Source organism: Hypoxylon fragiforme, assembly GCF_022984875.1.
Source record: "Hypoxylon fragiforme strain CBS 206.31 chromosome Unknown GGS25scaffold_8, whole genome shotgun sequence".
In the NCBI taxonomy this organism is placed as follows: Eukaryota; Fungi; Ascomycota; class Sordariomycetes; order Xylariales; family Hypoxylaceae; genus Hypoxylon; species Hypoxylon fragiforme.
This window is the reverse complement of record NW_026054763.1, coordinates 517585-541663: the sequence shown is the minus strand read 5'-3', so window position 1 is coordinate 541663 and position 24079 is coordinate 517585. Positions and strand designations below refer to the sequence as shown.

Below are 24079 nucleotides of genomic sequence, written 5' to 3'. Positions count from 1 at the left end.
GTGTAAAAGGTTTGGAGGGGTTCGTGAGACGATCATGGTACATGTAGTTATCCAATTGAACCAATTGATCTTGATCAAATGGTGACGTTAGTGGGATGAAGCGGGGCCAATGGACCCACCTAAGCATGTGAGGCTTGGAGCTGTCAGTCTGAGTGCTGAAGCTTAGGGCGTAAGGGGCTGAAAGATTAATTCCGCGGCTTTTCGCGGGGTGGAACCGCTTAGTTACGGCTTCCATCCGATTCAAACAACGTCTTGGGAATGAGCTCCCACCGCGTTTCCTTGTCAACTCCAATCCCAGACTCTAAAGTCATCCAATCCTCTCTTTCCTTTCATATTTCGTATATTTAGTATTTAATAAAATCAAATTCAGAACAAAATTCAAAACAAAAGTCATTCACTCAATCACTACTAGTCACTAACACCCAATATGCGTTCCATCAAGCCTAGACATCTTCGCCGACGGGCATTCCCACGTTATCTCTCAACTAGTACCTCATCCATTCAACCACATATTACGCCCATAACGTCCTTGTTAATTGCTAATCGCGGTGAAATTGCACTAAGAATAAACAAGACTGCTAAACGTCTGGGCATAAAAACCACTACCCTATATACTGAACCAGATGCCACCTCCCAGCATGCCTCCTGTTCGCCTCAATCCATCGGCCTTGGTGCAGCCAATGGGTACCTCGACGGTGAGAGAATAGTGAAATTGGCCAAACAACACGGCATCCAGGCACTTCATCCAGGCTATGGCTTCCTCTCAGAGAATTCGGCCTTCGCCAAAAGGTGCGAGCAGGAGGGTATCGTGTTCGTCGGGCCCCCAGCTCAGGCTATGGCTGATATGGGTGACAAGGCCCGGAGCAAAGAGATCATGACCAAAGCCGGGGTCCCATGTGTACCTGGATACCATGGAAGCGATCAAGGAGAGGCCGAGTTACTAAATCATGCCAAGGAGATCAAGTTCCCCGTGTTGCTTAAGAGTGTAAAGGGCGGTGGTGGTAAGGGTATGCGTATCGTAATGGAAGAAAGCGAGTTTCTCCAACAACTGAAAAGCGCACGGGCAGAGGCCAGGGCTTCTTTCGGGGCGGGTGGCGAGGTTATGCTAGTTGAGAAGTACATCATACGGCCTAGGCACGTAGAGGTACAGGTATTCGCAGACAAGCACGGTAACTGCGTCGCTTTAGGCGAGCGTGACTGTAGTGTACAGCGCCGACATCAGAAGATACTGGAGGAGTCGCCCGCGCCAGACTTGGACGACGTCACAAGACTAGATTTATGGGGAAAGGCTCGAACGGCAGCGTTGGCTGTTGGCTACGTTGGCGCAGGGACGGTGGAGTTTATCCTCGACAAGGATACCGGGGACTTCTACTTCATGGAGATGAACACTCGACTTCAGGTGGAGCATCCCGTCAGCGAGATGGTTACGGGGACAGATCTAGTTGAGTGGCAGTTTCGGGTCGCCGCGGGGGAAACATTGCCGTTGACTCAGAAAGAGATACTAGAAAGGATCCGCGAGAGAGGGGCAGCCATTGAAGCTAGAATATATGCCGAGAACCCCGAAAAGGGTTTCATACCAGACTCCGGAAAGCTCGTTCACCTAAAAACTCCCCAGACCAACGAAGACATCCGGATAGACGCCGGTTTTGTGCAAGGCGATACCGTTACCGAGGCGTATGATGGAATGATTGCGAAACTTATCGTCAGGGGCAAGGATCGTGAGACTGCTATTAGGAAGATGGAGCTTGCACTGCACAATTATGAAGTGGTGGGTTTAAGCACCAACATCGAATTCTTAAAACGCCTGTGTAGGTCCCCGGCGTTCATAGAAGGTGACGTTGAGACGGGTTTTATCGAAAAGTGGAAAGAGGAACTATTTGATCCAGTCATAATTCAACCCGAAGTATACGTGCAAGCGGCATTGGGTGTCTTCGCTTCTCAACCAACGAACTCCATTGAGCCCCACGGAGAAAGCCTTGGTTTCGGGTCAGGCGGTAGCGAACGCAAGTTCTCTTTCAAATCCCTGGATGTGAGAGATCCAAAGGAAGGGGAGACAGTGGAGGTCAGTATTTCCCAAAAGGGGAACAACCTATTTGATGCTCGCGTCATCCGGAAAGGCATCGATCCAGAGGTCTTTGAGAATCTCGTATCCTCACCCGTTGCAACTTCGGAGACCACTAGTCTAGTAACATTCTTCCCGCGTACGCGGGTTGAGACAACAGTAGTCCAAGATCCAAATAACGACAACAAAATCACCATATTCCAGCATGGAGCTAAAACAGAGTTATCGCTAGCCCCCCCGACGTGGTACGAGAAGGCCCTGGGTTTGAAAGAAGTAGCCGCATCGGTTGCTGCCCCGATGCCCTGCAAGATCCTCAAGAATGAAGTCAAGGAGGGTGACAGGGTTACCAAAGGGACTCCTCTCGTCGTGTGAGTATCCCTTTTCTTTATCATTGCCAATCCAGTACGGTGCTAACCTCGATTCTAGCATCGAATCTATGAAGATGGAGACAGTAATACGATCACCACAGGATGGTGTTATCAAGAGGTTGGCGCATAAGGAAGGGGTGAGTTCCTACCTTTCTATCATAATGCTGTATGGGTATATGCTAACGTGGATACAAGGACAAATGCAAAGCTGACACGGTATTGGTGGTTTTTGAAGAGGACGACGCTACGCAGTAGAGCCTCCCTACTAGAGGGTAGGAATTAAAGGGGTAGCCCAGGCTTTACTAGGCTCATCATGGTTCCATAGGAATTAGCAACACCAATCTCGCCAACAAGTGTGCCTAACCTTATTCTCCACAATTTGATAAGACTGCCGGATGTTTAACCCTTACAAGAATGGGATCATCTGAGCTCATATTCATCTTGCCCAGATGCTTACACCACGATCTCACACGTTACATGATGCCATTCCTAATAGTCTAGTATAGAACCATTGTTGACTTCGCCATCACGCCCTTCCCTCTCTTTTCCTCCAGTCCCAGTGTAGCAAGATCTTTTATCATAGCCGCGGCACCTACCATAGATTTAGTAAATCAACCTCAAACGTATAATAAGACACTATACGTGAAATGTCAACACTGTTGATATATGGTTACAGAACTAGAGGAGCCTGCCTATGTTCGGTGCTACACTAACCTTAGTTTAGAGATAACTTGGGCCATATACTGGGAACAGATCGCGAACGAGACTAACACCTAATATTCCCCTATCCATATTTACAATCTCCTCCCCCAAGGTACGGTAGCCTCCTGCGGGCCAAGTTCTTCTCCGACATAGTATATATCTAGGTAGGCACGCATACAGTACTCTAATATTAGATCCTAAACACGCCGGATGTTCGAGCTGTCGTGTTACTTGACTAGTATATGAGCATGCATGTCTAAGCTTAGGTACATATACAGCGTGTATAAAGCCCGCCCCCCCCTTCTTCCCAAAAGAACTATGTAGTGCCTAATCGACCACACGAAATCTACATCATCTAGTTAGGTTCTACATGGTCGAGAGAAAAGAAAACACCCGAAGGGCGTCGAAGTAGTTTGTTTGCTTCTTGCTAATTATGTATGTATGTGTACCTATGTATTGGTGCCGCAACAACCATCCATCAATACCCAAACCAAACCAAACTAAACATAAAAAGGAGAAGGGCGTCGCGTAAGAAAGAAAGAAAAAGGGTTTTGAGCAAATTAAAATTAAAGCAGCCCCCGTTTCCCCATCGTTCGAGCAGGTGACCTTCGAATGAGGCTTGGGTTGGTATATTACCTGCATTCGAATCACCGTCGCCCAAGGCCAATGGTTTGGGGCCTCCCCTACTCCACGCATACACTTGTATATTGCTGGATAGTGCCTGGCCTACTAGGTAGGTAGGTGTAGTTGAAGCAAGTAGATCCGAGATATTATCAGTCTGCCTATCTACCGATTTACCTACACATCATACCCCCATCGAACCCGGGTTCAGCCGAACTGTGGGTTTGCGATTTACGATTTGCGTAGTCGTTGCGCCTAGCTACCTACATATCTACCTACTAGTTAGGTAGGTATGTATGTACATATATATGTATTCTCTGTACCTTCTTTTCCTTCTTTCTTTCAATGTTGTTTCCGCCCGTCAAGTTTCTATTCATCAAAGCTTATATATATATACTATATATACATACCGGCCTAACCTACCGACGTACATAGAGAATAATATATTAGTACCTAGATACCTAACACACTTAACACCTACATACATACACACATACATACCTACAGCACCCGCACCACCACCAACGAGAATTTCCCGCTTCCCCGGTTCTCGGAACACCAATATAGATGTACGTAGATCCATCAATATATAATAAAAGGGGGGGAGGGGAGGGGAGGCGCAAAACAAGACGAAAGTAAAGTAAGGAAAATGAGTAGGTAGGTAGGCATCGAGAAGGAATCCCGTTATTTGTCTACAGCACGCACACACAGACAGACACACACACACGCAATGCACGCGTCCAAGCCATGGCTAACAGCCACCGGCAGTCCACTCGCCGCCGGTGTTCCGAGACGCCCGTTTTCTTTTCTTTCTTTTCTTTCTTTCTTTCTCCTCCCCTTTCTGCTTTACTTTGATTTGCTTTTTCTCTGGGGGTTTTTTTTTCTTTTATTTTTTTTCTGATTAGCTAAGTAACTACCTCCTTATGAGAATTCGTCTGTTTCGAGTTAGGGGAAGCGAAGCCGGGTCGCGTGAAGAATGTCTCAGCCAGCCCAGCCCAGCCATTGTCAGTCCACCAGTATTTCGATCAGTTTTATCAGTCAGTCAGTCAGTCAGTCAGTCAGATTTGCTTGCTGGTCATGCACGCAAACGGCGCGGGTAGCTCGTCCTAATTAACAATATGTCCAGGTTTTTTACGCATAAATCTCATACATATTAAGGTTAGGTAGGCAGGTAGGTAGACCGACCGCATCGATCGATCCACACCCGTCTCCTCGTTCCCTCATCTACATGTGTAGGTCCCTAACCTAGGCCGTCTATGTAACTTCCTCGCTCTAGACACATCCATCTACACCCAAGGGGGGGGGGGGGGGAAGACTCCTACTACTGACGTACATACATACACGCTACCTGCCTACCTACTAGGTAGGCAGGATTCCTCAAGATATATCTGCATAGGTATATTCAGCCCAGCGATGAAACATCAAGCTCTGTCTGCATACTTGCTTGGTAGGTAGGTAATAGGTATCATGAACGGGGGATCGGCTCAGTTCTAGGCCGGCGCAAGAAGGCATCTTGGATCGTCACATACATACATGTCTACATGCCTCCATACATGATACACGTAGGTGGTCCGCGGCTGCGGTTGACAGCATATCTGTATGTATGTATGTATGCCATACCCATGCCATGCTGCGCTAGCCAGCGATCCTCATGTACCTACCTACCTGCCTGCCTGTCTGCCTAAGTACATACGTACGTAGGTAGACTACCTATGTAAGGGGCATAATTATCTAACCTACCTATGCGAATACCTACTATCAAGGCACATGCATACCTACATAGCCAAGTAACATAGACCAATGTAAGAATACCTAACTTAGCTTACCCATCCGCTCGCTATGTATGTGTGCCTGCCTATACACTTACTACGAGTATCAATGCCAACTACCTCTCCATCTACCTACTTTCAACTACCTAGCAGCAGTACCCAATCCTAACCTAGGCCGTGTAACGGCCATTGTAAAGGAGTAGCCCGCAAATAGGAAATAGCGCCGGGCTCTAGCAGCACTTGTATGTAGGAAACCTCCCTCCCTTCCTTCCTTCCTCCCGCGCACGCCTACCTATGTACGCACACATACACCTGTCCATATATGATGTACTGCCTAACCTCAGGTACCTTATAAAGTATATAGAACTGTGTAGATTTATATAGGCGAATTGGTATACATGTATATCTATATATACTTCTTAAGTGCATATATGTAAAAGGGGCAGTACATAGTAGCATGCATACGCGATACATGTATACCCACATACCTACCTACTTACCTAGTACCTATATATCTATACATATAAATAGCAAGAGAAGAAAGCCATCGCGATCTAGATGTACGTCCACATAGCTATAGTATACTATACTATGCCGCATGTATGCATGCCCAGCACCCCGTACCTATGTATGTATGCCAAGCGCATACAAATCGCGACGGGAAGCACCCAGGTCACATCCCTAGACGTAACGCCCCCGCGAGCGGGATCGGGCCGCCAGGCAACTAGCTGCCTACCTGCCTACGTCTGCATGTCTAGCTACCATATGTACGTAGCTAACTTCCAAGATCTATAGTTTGTTAGGTATGTAGGTATTGGAAACGACATCAACCCAAAGCCTACCTACATACGTACAAGCAAAACAAGCAAACCTACATAACCTGCAAGCACGTAACAGCCTAGCCAATCCAGCAGGTAACACCCGCGGCAAGGGCAATATGCCTAGGTTATATGTATGTAGGATATGTAGGGAAATGCACCTCGACCTTCAACTTACCCGCCTCGCTCTGGTTGGGCGAGAGGGGAAAGAACCTTGAAGGGTTGGGAAGGGGATGAGGAGTGAATCGAAAGGAATAAAAAATACATAGTAAAATGTATAAAAATAAAGAAATTAAAGTAAAATAAGAATAGTATGTAACCTAGGATCTAATCCAAATGTTAATTGCCTACCTACAGAGGTAACTAGGCAGGTAGGTATGTAGGTATGGTGAAGTCTTGATTGTATTCCCAGCTGTGACCGTGACTGGATGAATGTGTCATGGCTAATTGGTTGGTCGGCCGGATGGTTGGATGGGACGGGGTTGGATTGGTGGTGTGGGCAGTGGCTAACCTAGATGCTGCAGCGCACCTTTGATGCTTCAATGTTGCATGCACATGTGTATCTGTCTGGGGACAATGGGCTCATAAGTAACCTACCTACCTTACCTTTTACCTATTTACCTACTTACCATCTACCTACCTACCCCCTTCCCCCCTTAATTGGTGATCCTTCCCGATCGGCGGTCGGCCCCGAAATGCGATTGGTCCTTTGTTAAGCTTCGCTGCATGCTTTATATACTATATTTTCGATTGGTAAAGGTGGAGGGACCCCATGCAAATACGTATGCATTCATGTATGGAAGCCGTAAAGAAAGGGGGGGATGGGGGATAGGAGGGGAGGGGCGACATCAAGTCTGGTCTCTTTTCCTTTCGGGGTTTCGTCTGGAACCGTGATCCCCCATCCCCGGTCGGCGACCCAGACGATCAGCGAGCGCGGCTGTTGCAACGGCTGCGGTGGGTAAAACCGGCGTGCAACGTCCCTCGCTCCAATGGCCTGAAGGGTAATTGCCTTTCGCAGCTCTCTCTGAACGAATCGCAAGCGAATAAACAGTCGTCATGCTAGGCCATCGCCGCGACAGGTTGCAAATGGTAGACAAATTGGATTTTCCCCTGGTTGTGTGCAGCAATGGCGAAACGGAGTTGTGTGTGTGTATACCCAGGTAGGTAGTATATGTGTACATGTGTGCGTATGTGTGCGTATGAGGTGTGTGTGTGCTGGGGGACAACCATATCTTGGAGTGAAAAGGCTGGAAAGGAAGATTGGCTCGGCATTGTGATATGGAAAGCTTCCAGGCGTTGTCTCTTGCTGCAGGATGGGCTGCAAGTCCAATCCAGCCCGACGAATGAGGCATGCCGAATGGGAACCGGCATAATGTGAATTATAGATGGGGGAGCTATCGGGAGATCCATCTCCTCGCCCATCTTGACCTACGTGACAGGTCGTAACGGGCGTTGTCGTGTCCCTGGTCGCGACGCTGTGATACCAGAGTGAAAATGGATGCCTTTAGAATACTAGGTACCGTGGATTACAGTCTATGTACCTATTCAATGCTCTCTTCCTTGATATTCGTGTTCGTTTATGGGAGGTATGGCAGGCAAATGAGATGCGCTTCATTTCTTGTGCCTACCTACATGCCTACCTACAGCATTCAGCAACCGTCGGTTTGTATCGTGGGCGCCTGCGCAATTTCACCGGCTTGGCGTGACACATATCGCGATTTTTCTGCACGTTGCCGTTGGTTAGCTCATGTAGCCTACAGACAAGTTTGCCTGTCCTTTTCTCGAATTGCCAGGGCACGCTCGTTGCAAGAGTGTCGAAAGTCTGTTGTATGTAAAAATAAAGGACAATCAGGTCTGCTCATGTAGGTAGGTGTTGGTTTATCCGGAATCGTTTATTAAATATACATAGGTAGATACGAGGGGGGTACTAGTAAGTAATAACTGCTCCGTTCCGCTCATTCAATAGGGCAGGTCTCCGGATTGGATCTAGCTCGAGCAAGGCGCGATTAGTATGCGGACGCTTATGCATTCTCTATACGCCTTAACTTCTTGTCGTCAGCATACCTTGTAGCACTCAAACGGTCGTACGTGACAGAAGTGTACCGTATGTACAGCAGAGCAAACTGACAGACGCCGTTGGAGTTGTGCGATCTATAGCTCACGTACGAGAAGTTGTGGGAGGTCATGTAGCTATGCGCCTCTGCAGAATATGTGATAGAAAGACGATACATGTACGTTTCAGTGATCCAGAAACGGGGAAGTGACAGTACCTAGTAGGACAGCATTTTGGGTCAGTTCGTGGCCAATAAGGTCTGCCATTTCGATCTATCAGCACTCATGATGTCGATCCTTCGATTTTGTGCAGATATAACGGCAACATCCATGGCCCCCACAATAAGCATCGGCCCTGTTCAACACGTGGGTGGTATGTAGTTTAATGTTGGTCATGACTTGAAGCAGTATCAAACTTGAGATGGTGATATACTCACCTCAATGCCCATGATGCAAAACCAAAACATGAAGGTCTGTCCGGCCCGCAACTTGCTCCTAATTTTGAGGCTCTTGATATCGTTTGGCGTACATAACAACTTGTATACACCTATTTGCTTATAGTTAACCTTGGAAGCGAGTAGATCGGTGCTCCTGGGTATTGCCGGGGTGGCTTGATCCATGATAACCGATTATAATAACAACCAGCGATAGCATAGCGCCCGGGAATCATGTTGCAATGCCTTAAGAGATGGTACCCTTGCCTGAGGCAGGCAAGCCTGACATACATATGTAAGCGCGGAGTTATAATGACCTAGAAGTATTTCAACAAAGAACCATACATCTAACCTACCAATGTTAGCTTAAGAGTGCATACCTAGGTCTTATGGACGGGTTCGGCATGAATCGGCGACGCCTGAAACTCAACTTCCTAATAGTTGCGGATAACCCCTGAATGTGTAACCAGCAGGCAGGAAAAGTGCCGATTCTAGAGTTGATGTCTCATGTAATGTAAGTACTGGAGGTTAGTTATTGTGCATCAATATGTGTAGATGGCCTTATCCTGGCAATTGTAAGATTCACTAGGTTAGGTATGTATGTAGGTGCTGATATCCCCACCGGTTTGTAGAACGTTTAGCACCTTGACTTGAGGTAATCTGTGACACTGAATAACGGTTTTTACCTATATGTAAGATATTATGGCACCAAGAAACTTGCAATTCTTTACCCATTGTATCTTGGCGTACCTAGTATCGACATTTGTCTATTCCATGTAGCCCTGATTGTCTTAGATTGATCCAGTACTGTGCTGTAGTGGCGGAGGAATGGTGGGGTTAAAGCAAGAACGTAGTAGTAATAGAAGCTTGGCACTGGCTGTTGGAGCTCGACCACGATCCTTCAACTAATGGATATCAGATACGGGCCCGAGTCTTGCAAAGTCAAGTTCTTGTGACTTTTAACCCTAGAAGATACGAAGTAGGTGGTGGGGGGAAAGAGCCCTCAAGGAGTTGTATCTTGATTTCGCCAATCTTGACATCTGTCAGATACCAAGGTAGGCAATTTCTGGGGGTTTCCTTTCAAAAGACAGCATACAAATGTAACTTCATCTCACACCGTCTTTTCAGCCCTAGAGAGTATTAATCAAATCCTCTTAAGAGCGAGGCAAGTTCCACGGTGTGCCTTGGTCCGGGTCTTGCAGGTCCTGATGTTTTCCAGCAAGCCACGGAGTTCTGATACTAACTGCAATTGTTTAGGTCATAAAAGCTTCGCTTGCCGATTTCTTTAGCAAGATTGATAATAGAGGGTTGCTTGGCGATTGGACGATTAGATAGCTCTTTCTACCCCTTCTCACGCCGTGATGAGGCTGATCCGAGTATCTATCGTCTCCTTTTCTTTTCCTTCCGTTTCCTTTCTTTTTCTTTCGTCAAAAGCTTAACGTCGGGTAAAATGCTTTCGCGGCGAAGTGGTCCAGCTTGGTATCATTGGACACCAGGGTAAACATTATAAACATCCATGAATAGTGCTTCTATGTTCGCTTGTGGCGCTGTGTTACGGTGACTTTCGCTATGCTTGTCTACCCCTTGTGCCACCAACACATATCCCGACTTCATGCGACATACATACATGTATGTATGGTATTACGCTAATGGGAGTTCGTGGACCGACAGCATAGTGTATCACATGTTGCATATGTAAGTATTTAGCAAGGAGAATTGCCACCAAATGACGTGCCCCGCTGTCTGTGGTTTGCTCTGGCTTGCTTGCTCGCTTGCCCTGCTTTTTCGGCTGGGAGATTCTGTAACGCTTCAGCCGCTGAAGATTTCTCTTCCCATCGGGGAACCTTTATTTCTCATCCCTATCTACCGCATGTGCGAATAAACAGGTCCGGTTACTACCGCTCTACCGGAGCGGTCGCCGAATTTCTCGAATGATGATCAGGTAGCCAGGAGAGCAACAAGTTTCAGGCAGGCGGCGAATACCTAGTAGTATGAATGCATTGAGCTCACACGCTTAATGCCGTGTGAAGTCGAATATGTCGCGCGATCATCATACTCAAGCATCCCTGCAACCCATGAGCGTGATATACAAGGTACTGTGGTACGTATTAGTCTTGGTTATAGTTATACCTAACCCATCAGAGCTTGGTGCCGCATCCATCGTAAGCACCAGTCTGGGGTAAGGAAAGATCTGGGATTCTAGAGTGAGTGGATGAGCCATGTTGGGGTTTCAATGGATGGCATCAAGAATTCCGCGGGCTCCAAAAACACAACCTTGAAACCAACATTGAACCGCAGTTAAGCCGCCATACATGTCCAAGAGAGTATGAAGGGATGCTTGAAGCTGACGGACCGACGGGTTAAGCGAAAGGTCAAACCAATTAACTGGGACCCGAAGTCGGGATTACTATACGGGCAAACTGGTTAGTGGGTATAATGAACTTGACGAAGCTCGTGTTAGCCAGCTTTTACAGCTCATATGATGCGCTGACAAAGGGTCATGATGACTCTGCCATAACAAACCCATAGGCAGGCAGGTGCCAATACCTGATACATACCTCCAACACTGAAACTATTCAAGCTGGGTGAGAAAAAGTCAGCGTCTATGACGTTCGCTACCTGTACATATGTATGTAGGTTGTATGTCGGCCGATGGTCTTTTGCCGCTTTTCAGCTTGTATCGTGTACGGATCTGTAGCAAAAAATGGCTTGAACTGTCGGGTTCGTAACACCCCGATATGCAGGTTCTGTCTAGTTACATATGCCCAGGTATAGGTATCATACCTACATGTAGTTTGGATCTGCTGGAACCGAGAAGCTGGTTACAGTACTTGACCACATATATGTATGCTGGCTCTTCGTATTGTACGACAAATAGTGCGAAAGGACTGGATTGCATTCCAATGAAACCTGAGATTGCCGATATAGATACTCAGGTAGGTACCATGTCGTAAGTGACAGTTGATCTAGAGCTGTCCATGTAGGTATGTAAGCCATAACAAAAGTTCAAGATGTGATAAGTTATGCATTCGACGTTCAATGTTGACGTTCAATGTTGATCTTATACTTATTTGCAGGTCAAAGAATTTTGAACATTGAAAGACGTAAAGTTTCCGGTACATATTTATGTACAATACATGTTACATATGTAGTTCCAAGGTTCCTAATCCAAGTGCATCGAACTTACTGATATTGTCGACGATTTCTAGGCGATGGTACATAGTTAGTATGCACCTCGCACTTACCGTTTCTTGTTAACAGGTACATTCAATGTTATACCTACGTAAGTACGACACAGTACAACATTAAAGAGATGGCTCGCCGACGTCAGGCCTGCTAGTGCGGAGCACAGACCTCCAGTGGTTTCTCTGATTAACAGGGGTGGACTTTGTAAGATACCTCGGGCTGGGCTGCTGGACTGCTGGACTGCTGGGTAACTCTCAGAACCTTAGAGTCAGGGGTCCAAAATGCTCCTGTACGTTTAAGTCGTGGACTTTCTTCTCTTACATATTGCGAATAGATTGGATAGGCCAACAGCGACATATCCATGATTGAGGTCTCTAGCGGCCCGTCCACATCCTATAGGCATCTGCTTCGTAAGGAACACCTTGCGAACAATGTAAGAAGCAAGGCGGTGCATGCAATAGATAGGTAATAGGTAAATGTATAATCCTTCTAACGCGCTTACACGTAGCTTTGGTGGGGTACATACCATGTCTTTCAATTTTGACGAAGCCTGGGATGGTTTGGTTAGGCGGGAAGTTCCCGTTCAAGATCTTAAGCGTGTGGATATACATATGGATAATCAATACAAACTACTGTATAATACCTAGGTAGGTGCATACATGCCTGGTACCTACTACCTACTATGTAGCTACATCGGCGGTACAATCACTCAATACTAGGTATTGACATTGATTGAAGTGGATGAGATAAAAGTACCCGTGGACCTTACTTGACTCTTACATGGGCCATGATAGTCAACAACATTTGACGTCTCGACGATGGAGATGTTGTCTAGGATGTATGGGATGTACATAAGGTAGGTAGGTTACTACATGGCTACCTTAGATAGCAGGTATATAATAGTTATGTAGTAGTAATACATACATGTATGTAGGTAGTAGGCACTGCATGTATGGGGGAATAATAGAAAAAAAGAAAAAAATAGCATTTTAGCATCTACATGTATGGACCAGGGTATTAGGTAGCACTCAATGTCGTTTCGAGCTTCGGGGATTAAAATAAAAATAATCCATTATTACATGTAGGTATCGAAATTTCCCCTCTTTCTCTGGGGATTTGTACCATATTAAATGTACATGTAGATACACGCGTGGATACCTAGACGGGTACGTAATGTAGCTTGCTTCGCACTTACCTTGTTGCAATACTTGCAATACATCCATGATTCCATACAAGTTGATAGCAACTTGATACAACAGCTCCAGTACCTTCAATGTTCCTACCTACACTATCTACCTTACATTACAGGGGTTATGCCGTAACTCTTACTTGCTGTTGCTTCTTTTTGCTGGTAGACGGTAGATACTGTACACCCATAGTTGCTGGTTGCTGTTGCTTGCTTTCGCTTGGTGTAACCCCGACTTCTTGGGTCGACTGATTAATCCTCGGTCTTCATCTTCCTTTTAGAACAAAAGCCCGCCCATTAACCAACTCTCTGGATTCTTTCCTAAGATTCTACTCTTTTTCTTATTTTGCTCTTTCCTCTCTTTCCCACTTCCATCTCTCCCCTCCCTCTGCTTTTCATGATCTCATGCTCTCATGCTCTCATAGCTCAATCTCGTTTCTCTTCAACTGTCGCTGCTGGTTACAGCCCGAAGGGAATCCCTAATTCACGCACGAGAGTATTCCATCTGCCCTACCTTGGCCTTACCTTGCCTTACCTACTAGGTATCAATTCACCATACCGTATGGGCTCCAGTCCGCTTACTATAGCTGGGAATCATACTGGTCTATACTTTGAACAACATTTCCCCGTTACTTGAGCTTAAGCTTTCATGACGACAGGTCGAGCTTTGGCCCCTCAAGCCCAGGCACAGGCACAGGCATGTTCCAGCCTCAACCAGCTCCGTATTCTTCATACGCTTCATATGGAATTCACGTAGCCAACGCAGAGATTCCCGAATACGCCTTCCAACCTACTCCACTGGGACAATTTGGGGCTGGTCACGCTGGTGGTGCTGGTGCTGGTGCTGATGCAGGCGCAGTTGGTGGACCAACAACAGCCGACATCTTCACCTCGCCAATCTTTCACAGCCATAATTCACTAATACCTACTGCCAATAATCCCAGCCATCTTTCTTACAACAACAGCAATACCAACTCAATACCCCACGGCCACCACCAAAATCATCCCAATCTAAAGATGGAACCTAATCACCCAACTGATCTCGCCCAGCAGGAGGCTGCAGCTCGCGAATTCAAGCCTCAATTAGAGGTTAGTAATACACCAATGCATCGCGGCTCTTTTTTCTCTTTTTTCTTTTGTTATTTGTTCCCTCCCTTTCCCCACATCGACCAGTAGCATCAAAATACTTAATTATTTTCAATTGCGAATAGGGTCCTCTAGTTGGCGACAGGAAACCAAGCACGGCAATTACGGAGGAATATGCTAAAGCAGATCCGATATATGTCGCCAAAACTATGGTCAGTTAACCGAAATCGAGCTTCAAAAAAGTCGAACCCCGCCAATTGACTCTTGATTTATCACAGGCGCTACCTCAGACCTACTCTCACTATCGCCCCATTCAGGGAGATGGCAACTGCGGTTGGCGAGGTAAGCTTTTGGTGTTTTTATTCTTTTACCCGTCCTGAGTATTCTTTTTGCATCATGTACCCCGCAGTCCAATGCGTGTTAGGTACCGTGGCTATGGCAAATTGGGGTCTGCGTCTATATCTGCCTTATCTACGATGCTTCTTCGATCAGATTCATTGAATCCTCGATCGTCGATCAACCGGCGTGAAGACGGATCCAGATACTCAGGACAATTATGAGTCTCGTAACTTCGCTCCACCCCGCTTGCTATATCCAAGTCTGAGCTTTGAAGGTCCGAGTTAACTTTACGATTTGGTTATAGCAATCGCATTCGCATATTTCGAGACCATGGTACGATGCGGCGACATAAATCAAGCCCAAGGCGAGCTAGCCCGGCTAACCAGCTTGAACAACTTCATCGAGAACGTTGGTGGCCATGACGCTTGGTTATTTGAGGATATGGTAGCGGAAACGTTCGACTTGTTCAATTCGATTATCGCCGCCATGTCAAGCGGTCAAGACGGAATGCCATTCGTGATGGAGAAATTTAATAACATAGAATCGTCGCAGTCCATCGTCTACCACCAACGCTTGCTTGCTTCGTCATGGTTGAAAGGCAACTTTGCTCAATACGAACCATGGATAACCAGTAGCGTCGACCACTACATTTCGGACACCATCATGCCAATCGACAGGGAGATTGATCACATAGGTGTGTCGCTTCTTCACGATGTGCTGCTCAAACCAGCAAATATAGTGCTAGAGATCGCCTATTTGGATCGGAGTGAAGGCGTGGAAGTCAATGTGCACCGAATGCCAGATGAGACTATTGGTCAGGACCCGGCTGTATTGGGGCCCATGATTTATCTGTTGTACCGTCCAGGCCACTATGATATTCTATATCGCGACTCTATCATCCAACCTCCACCCCTACCACCCACACCAACCACCCTATCCATCAACCGCGCAACTTCCTTCACCCACCACCACGAGATCGAAACAAGCATTCCGCAGCAGCTACAAGATTTCTCAGTGGACATGAGCGCCTTAGCCTTGATACCAGGCTTCGCCGCGCCCGAGATGTCCCCATTAGCATCACCCCCCGCTGCACCATCTCCCATGTCGGACCCTTACTCTCCTTCTCCCCCATCCCCATGGATACCACAGCCATTTTCGGATGGGTTGGCAACCGCGCCCCCACAACAGCAGCCAAGTCCTCAACAACAACAACCCACGACACCCATGACGGTCCACCCACTTCGTTTCAGCAAGTACAACTTTCCTGACTTGGTCGAGACGAGCACCTTCCACGAACCCGCCTTTACCACGAACACATTCAAGAATAGCCACTTCAATGTAGCCCACTACAACAACATGAATTTCCAGCCCGAGATGTACAGGCCCGAGGCGGAAGAAGAGATACCGCACGGAAGGAGCGGTGGCCGGAAACGGAGTACTGAGCATTGTGCGGTCATCAAAAAAGAGAACCGGAGTTAGAGGTGTTTTTCCCCTTCCTCATCTCATATGCATTCTTCCGTTTGGAGGTCGGCAGCAATTCTGATATATCACATCCCCCCCCCTCCCCCCAACCACCCCCAACCCCCCCTGGAGTTTAACCTTGGTAATGAAAGACTGCGAGGTACCAGGTTGATTTGACGACCCGGTACGACACTATACCATCAAGACGAAATAATGAGGCAGGATGTCGTCGAGGCATCGATAATTTTATAAAGAACGGGATAACAGCATGAGTTTGGTACTTAATTATGGATCGGAGGGCAGCGGAATGAGGTTTTCGCCGACGCCATTCCACTGCCCTCGACAAAGAAAGAATCGGCGAAGCTGAACGCAGATTAAGTTGATAAAGTTCGAGCCGAAAAGTAATACGATATTAATTTCTACCTCACATTGGAATATCGATGTTCGTGATGTCTTGCCTATCTATTATAAGATTTTGACAATTGAAATGCGCTGAAGAAGGGCCCCCCTTATGGACGAGTAAGGGGTCGAGAAGTAGCAGAAAGCAAAGCAAAAGCACTATTGAGAAAGCAGCATGAAGTCACGCGCCAGCACAGACTAACGAGAATTACATAATTATGCCTTACTTGCTCCATCATGACCGAGAGGAGGGGGGGGCAAAAGCGATGGAGGGCCAGCTGGAGCTACCAGACCAAGTGGCAGCGGCTCATCACGCAACCATCGCACGTACGTTGGGAACATTGGGGACGAGAGAGGCAGGAATAGTTGCGAGACGATACGGGAAAGGCAAAGCAAAGTAAGTCAAGCCACGTCGATACAAATTATAGGACCGCGGGTTTCCGGGTCTCTGGTACTACTAATTCTACTAACTTAGGGGAAGGGGGGATTGGGGGAAAAGTTTTTTTTTTTTTTTTGATCTTCTCCCTTCGTATTTTTATTTTTGGAATTTATTTGGATTTGTTCAACTACACCTACTTTCTTGCTTCTGTTAATGTAAAAGCTATGGATGGATGTAGGCCCGTCGGTAATGTAGGGGGGAGTTTAGTGTGTTGATGTGTACCTATGTGTAATGTGTGTTTTCTGTTTCGTCGTCGTCGTCGTTGTTGTTGTTGTTGCTGTTCTTTTTTTAAATACATTTATCTAGGTTAAGCATCTCTAGTACAAGGGGCTAGTGCTGGTAGTCCTGGTAGCGCGGCCAGTTAAGGTTTATGCAGCCAGGGGGTCGAGGAAGTAAGTCAGTCACTAAGGCGTCAGGGGAGGTATGTGTTGTTTGCTTGCTTGCTTGCTGCTGTTGTACATGTATGTGTATGTGTATGTGTATGTATAATGTTGTTGGGATGATTAGATCGAGTAGGTAGGTAGGTAGGTAGGTACCTAGATGGAAGACTTAGAAAGATCCATTACTTGCCTAACCTAGTTACATGGGTAAAGTAGCTGGATTGGTAGTTAGTTAGGAAGTAGGTAGATAGGTAGTTGTTTAGTTGGTACGGAATCTTGGATGGAGAGACAGACAGACAGACAGACAGACAGACAGACAGAGAGTGAAAGAAAGTAGGTTAGGTAGGTAGTTAGGTAGATCGTGATCACGTTTCAACGTCCAACATAACTACTACTGCTACGGTTGCTACTATTGCTACTAGCCAGCTGCGCGACCGCCGATCTCGGCCGCGGAAGAGGACGGAATGCAACGTAGACAAAATGTTTGGTTTTTTTTTTCTTTTTTTTTCATACCATGGAAAAGGTTTTTTTTTTTTAAAAAAAAAAAGAAAAGAAAAAGAAACAAGGAAAATATATATTGGTTCGATTCGTTTTCTGGGGGAGAGAAGAGGAGGAAGAAGAAGAAGAAAAAGAGGAGAAAAGGTCTAGAAAGGTTGATCGAATGGGGTCAATAGCCCCCCAAACCCGGGTTCTAGACGTGTGTAGTAGTAGACGTGGGGGGTCACGAAGAATGAAAGGTGGGATTTACACACATACTCTCTCTCTCTCTCTCTCTCTCTAGACTCCTTACTCTTTTGGCCTACCTGATAATGGCTGCATGTAGGGTTTTCTGTTACGAAGTTAAGAAGACTTTCGGCACCGGGAGGTGGGAGTATCGCGGTTTGGTTGTTCTTTTTTTTTTTTTAATATACGCACTCCCACCAGCGTGTACATAATACATAAGTAGTAGCTTCACGAAAGGGGGTGAAGTGGTAAAGGGAGGGGGGTTTGTTGATGGTTTTCTTTCTTTCCTTCGAAACCCTTCGCGGAATGGGGGCCGTATTGGGGAGAACGTTGGATCGGTTTACAGGTAGTTGACAGGTAAGTAATGCAAACCTGTTCGGCGCGCATCCCGTGAAACCAAGTGTTTCATGGGAAATCTGCACTCGCCCAATGCCGAGTCGTCCCGGGAACGTCGCGGGGAGGTTCCCAGCCAGCCATCGTCTCGACACTCCATTAAACCCTATCAAGTGTTACGGGCAGCGACCCGCTCTGCTCGAGGTTGGACGACTTGGGAAGGGGGATGATGAGAGACGAGGGAGGTGTGTGATGTAGCTAGGAGGTGCCTCTATAAAGGAATTGAGAGGCACGGTAGCACCAATTATGTCCCCAGCGGCTGGGCCTCAACGTAGTCTCCGTTTGCTTGATTAGGACACAATTCCTCTTCCCATCTCCCCCAATCATCACACTCCACACCAGAGCCCCCGTCTGCATCACGCAGGCCCAGCCGAGTGGCGAACTCGTCGGCCCACGCCAGGGCGATGTCCTCGGCGCGCACCGTCAGGGGCGACAAGTCAAGGTGCGCCGCGACGCTCGTGACGGTCTTGTCGCCAAGCCCACAGGCCACAATGCGCGCCCAAGGGTTTACGGACTCGGGACCAGTGACCGGCATGCCGAAGTTGATGGCAACTCCTAGGCCGGTGACATGTCGCCGGAGATGCACTCCCAAAGCCGAGATCTTGCGCTCCTCTCTCCCATCCCCGTCGGCCCGCACCCATACACCGGGGTTGGAAGTAGTGAATCCCGTTATTTGATAGAGACGACCGAGCGTCGCGATAGTGGTCTTCTCGAGTAGGCAGGTGTAGTCACGCACGGTGAAGTGTGTGTGTAAAGGCGACCGGAGGTCAATTACGGGCCAGAGGACAACTTGGCCCGGGCCGTGGTAGGTGGTGAGGCCGCCGCGGGGGGCGTGAAGCAGTTCGGGGACGAATGCGCGGGTGGTGGTGTCCGTTGAGTACACAGTCAATGGTGCGCGCAGACGGGCGACTTCGGGTTCGGAAAGCGGCTCGGTTTGTCGGCGGCCTAGGGTGTAAGTCGGGGCGGGGGTGAAGGAAAGCAGGGTGGGAAGCGGCGGGGTGGATCGTAGATGCTGCTGTGGATGATGCTGGTGATGGGGGTCAGATGCGCCAGCCTTCCAAGCTAGCAGACCCTGCTGCAGCTTTGACTGGACGCGCGTTGCCAGGGCATAGGTTGGATACAGGAGAGATGTGCGGGACCTTGAGCACGAGGGGATGGCGATGTGGCGGAGTGACATTGGATTGGAGAAGTTAAGTTGTTGGAGTTGTTGGAGGGTTGGAGTTTGGGCTGCGGCAATCAATTTTACTAATCTAGGTTAGGTATCTAGGTACCTATCTAACTTACTACATGTATGTACGCAGTGAGGACTGGAAGTGTGTAAGTAAGTAAGGGATACTAGGTAGGTAACGGAGTTGAGGCCCGTTGAAGAAATGATGATAGTGGTTGCTTATGGCTTAACAGTGGCTTGACATATATTGAACGCTTTCAATGATAGTTAACTACATAGCAGCCACAATTCAATTATTAACAATAGTTACTGCATAGTATGTAACATCAATGATAGATTCAACAAAGTGGCCCGTGCTCAAGCTTAGGTTAAGCTCCCAAGCCTTTTATTACAAACCGTTGGAGCTTAAGCTCCATTGCTTCCAAGGTTCCTTCCCACCCCCCAAAACGGTGACGCTGGCACGGGACGATCCAGCAGGGATGAAGGGATAATCCTTGTTCTTATCAGAAAACGAACAGGTGTTTTTGTGATGTGTCACTTTTCCCACGATTTACTACTAGTAGTAGGGCTAATTTTTATTTTCTACACTAGCATATTATTCTTTTACTTTCTTTAGTTACTTTCTTTAGTTACTTTCTTTAGTTACTTTCTTTAGTTACTTCCTATCCAAGACTACAACCTACCATTATTACTACATACATAGTACCACATAACAATAGGCTACAGTAAGTACCGACTGTATCACAGATGGAATCCTTCCATTTTCCTTCTTAACATACGAATACATAAACATACACAGCAGCTACATAGAATGCAAATCGTCCTTCATGGTAATGACTTTCCAAATCATAAAGATCATATACCAAATAGAGTATTCGGCTTTTATCAGATCTTCTTTCTAGAAGACTCCTACCGGCTTAGAACACATACCACCTATACGATTATGCCACATCGTCAATCTTCCTTTTAACCCCATCTTCTGATGTTGACGATAGACATCCCATCCCGTCCTATCCCATATCATCCGCCCCTTCCAAGATACTTCCTGGATACATGTCGAGATACATGTCAGCGCTTGGCTTGTGCGTTGCAACCTAACTAATCATTCCAGCCTTGCTCACCGCAGGATGGATCGCGCACATGACCACCGATGGTCACCCCCTTTTTTATTTGGCTCACATCAGCCGCAAAGTACCTATCATATCCAGAATTATCCAAAAGTCCCAACCTACATCTGAGTACATTCCCCACGACTGCCAGGTACTTCCGCGGTACAAGTCTGTCAGAAAACCACCGCCCATCTGGGTCTCTCATTGCCCAATCCGGAATGCCTTTATTGGACGCCAAGCTCTATTGAACAACCTCCCTGGTATGATCTGCTCGGTTAGTGAAGGGGGGGAAGGAGGGATAGTGCGTCCAATTCTGTCACTTTGTCCGTGCGGCAGATTCCAATCTCGCGGCTCCGTTCGGACCAGAACCTACGGGACCATGGTCCAGCGACCAGGGGGGTGCCGGGCCTACGTGTAACAGTGCGCGCAAGTTAGCAAGTCGTAGGTTAAACTCGCAATATGTACGTACATACATACATACCTACATACGTACCTGTTCCCATGAGACCGACAGACCAGCCCCAAACATTCTCGTACGTTGGGGCAAGAGTATGCGCCTTAGGAGCAGTCGACCGACAGGCCGAGGTTACTAACCTATTTACCTACTATCTACCGAGTAGCTAATGTAGGTGTACGTATTAAACATATGACTGATGGCTGACGATGGAGTCACTTACCATACGCCATCCATACCACAGCCGCTGCATTCCCGGCACGTGCCCGGGTTCTGACGGGTCCATCGCTCGGGTCCGTGACTTCTCGCTTACTGACAGGTTACCCCGTCCCAACCTACCTACCAACCTAGTAAAAAGATCCGAGGTAACGAGAACGGGAATATCCCACCAATCAGACGCACAGAGTCAGATCTTCACAAGTGGGCTTACAATTGCACTCGAATTGTCAACCTCCGGAGACAGAGGGTAGGTTCGCCTAACGCAGACTGCAGACCTCGCCTCTTCCATATTCCCGCTTGCATCCAGCGGTCCCGTGCGTATTTTCACACGACACTTTCTCTTCCCACCGGCCGCGTTCGGGTCCGAACGGGACGTCCGCCGGCTCCGCGCGATGATTCCTGAGTGAGCCCCCTTGCCTGAGTAGGTAAGCTGGTTAGCTGCGGTTATGGCATTATGGCCTTGACTTAGATACATACCTAACCTAGGCACCTCGGTAGTTAGTTAGAGATGTAGACATTCATGTAGCACGTTATAACCTACTACATAGTAGGTAGGTAGGTTATATGCCCTTTCCCATTCTAACATACTGGTTTCAAGGTGAGTTAGGTGCGTTGGGCCGGCCGTATAAAACTCGACTTATTATTAACATGTGTAACAGCCAACACACGTTATTTAAGTAAGTTAATACAACTTTTCTCGCCAACTTTCATCTTTCCCAACCCGTAAGTGACAAGGGGGGGGCTATAGTAGCCGTGATTAAGCCCTAGGTAACCTACTACACGTGTATTTAATTTCCCCCTTGGGAATATGAACGAAAACGGACACCCAGGTTAACTACCTAGTTGGTAAGTTGGTTGTTCGGCAGTCATGGGCGCTTTCTCGGGAGTAAGCTGGGTCCTTACTTTTACCTAGTTACCTGGGTAGTACTGTAGTGTAGGTAGGTACGTGTAGGTGGTATACCTAGGTATATAATCGCGATTCTGCTAAAGCCAGGGTGGTTTGTTCTCCTTGCTAGAATAGAAGCATACCTATGGATCTAGCCTTGGAGCGCGGTGCTTACATTACACGTAGAAGAAGGAAAGAAAACCTGTAGGTAGGTAGGAAGGTAGGTAAAGAAGTTGATGGAAGGTGCGCGACACTGCTGTCTAACCTTGGGATCAAATCAGATCATGGGACAAGACCGCATAAGCGCTACCGTGATCCTCTTCTCGGGCATGCATAGGTCCTGGGTGCTTCATTCGGATGTCTAGTGTGTGTTGTTACTATTGCCACCTAGCCTAGTTAGTATCATTGCTATTTTTATTAGGTTGTCGTTGTTATAGTGGTTGTTGTAACCTGGGAGGATCGCCGTCAGCTCTCGCGATGATGTCGTGAGACGGGAATAGGGGGGGGTTAGATCGGTTGTGATGACGGGATGGCAAGGGTCCCGCTCCTGGGTAGGAGGTACTAGGTAGGTAGTCCACGTGGGTGTTTCCGGATTCGCCGATTTTTGCTCTGTTTTTAACCGGAAGAAGTGTGTACCTACCTAGGTATATATGTAGGTATACACATGCTTACCTGCTTACTATATTATGGTTGCTCGTCAGGTGCTATGTGTTACGCAGGTACCTAACCTAGTAGATTCGTCCAGGTTGAGCAAGGCAATGCGAGCTTCGTCTACTACCTAGCTAACTGGCTACCTGGTTGCTTCTATATAAGTCAGATCATTCACCTCCATGCGCGGCAGGTAGGTTAGGAGACACGATTCCAGCTGACATGTGTTGTGTTGTGAGAAGGATCAGCAATAATATCGAGGTCATCTTGTGGTTGGAGCTGGCTGCCGTTTGACACATTCCGTATTGCTTAGATGGTTGGTGATCAGAGCACAGTACAATACGGAAAGTTTCGACAGTCACGCATACCAGTTTTAGAGGATTCATAGGTAATACTGCCCTCTGGTGTAAAATAGCTGTATTCGATGCATGATGGTAGGCTATACACGAGCATATCTACCGAACGATTGCTGTCGGCACCAGACACCGCGACTAGCATGATAACCTCGGAACAGTAGCAGCTGTCTTTATTGCTCTGCTAATCTATGTGAGGTGAATTATAAGGCAAAGCATGGGTATTTCAGGTTTTTAGCGCTGGTGATATATTGTGATATAGCCGTAGTCTATGTAAAAGCTTTAAACAGGATAAAACTCGCTGTTATCTCCCTAAATGCATACTGCGTTACCTAGGTTACATGGCAATAAGAGTAGTTACCTACTAGAAGAAGTATAGGAGAGGCGAGTAACGTAGAATTGATTCCGGTGATGTGAATGGGTGAGTAGCACCAGCACGGCTACTGGCTCATTGTCAGGGTTTATCCCATGCTAGAGGTCTTGCATCGGGTGATAGCAAGTGTACAGCAGTAACTCAGTAGCTAGATAGGTTAGAAGCTAGTCTAGGGGCTGTGATAGGAAAGTTAACTGAATTGACGCCTACCTTCTACTCCCAAGTCGGAGAGAAGGGGGCGTGCCGCCCCTTTATATACCCAATGTATACGCGCTGTGTGCTCCGTTACTCAGCAGCTAGGTAAAAGCCTTAGCTAGCTATTATATAGGTAGCTCCTGGTACCTACTCATGGTCAAGTGTATGCCCGGGACTACGTGGGGGGTCATATCCATAGAACAAAGACAGCATACATAGCTTTTGTAGAATTCATAGCCTACATAGCCCCAGGGAG

General features: G+C 47.3%; 3 protein-coding genes across 3 annotated transcripts; 2 read left to right on the top strand and 1 right to left on the bottom strand.

Moving 5' to 3' along the window:
* The first annotated feature begins 245 nt into the window (after positions 1–245).
* Positions 246–3056, top strand: GGS25DRAFT_502383 (carbamoyl-phosphate synthase L chain, ATP binding domain-containing protein). The gene is made up of 3 exons (XM_049262011.1): positions 246–2430; positions 2489–2567; positions 2626–3056. Exons 1-3 carry the CDS (start codon positions 428–430, stop codon positions 2683–2685), a joined length of 2142 nt encoding a protein of 713 aa, XP_049113668.1. The 5' UTR covers positions 246–427; the 3' UTR covers positions 2686–3056.
* Positions 3057–13210: 10154 nt separating this feature from the next.
* GGS25DRAFT_502358 (cysteine proteinase) lies at positions 13211–16185 on the top strand. The gene is made up of 4 exons (XM_049262010.1): positions 13211–14287; positions 14410–14496; positions 14563–14626; positions 14928–16185. Exons 1-4 carry the CDS (start codon positions 13898–13900, stop codon positions 16100–16102), a joined length of 1716 nt encoding a protein of 571 aa, XP_049113667.1. The 5' UTR covers positions 13211–13897; the 3' UTR covers positions 16103–16185.
* A 2477-nt stretch (positions 16186–18662) lies between these two features.
* GGS25DRAFT_524374 (uncharacterized protein) lies at positions 18663–19595 on the bottom strand (the record flags this gene model as incomplete). Its single annotated transcript, XM_049264598.1, has 1 exon — positions 18663–19595. One exon carries the CDS (start codon positions 19593–19595, stop codon positions 18663–18665), a length of 933 nt encoding a protein of 310 aa, XP_049113666.1.
* Positions 19596–24079: the final 4484 nt, after the last annotated feature.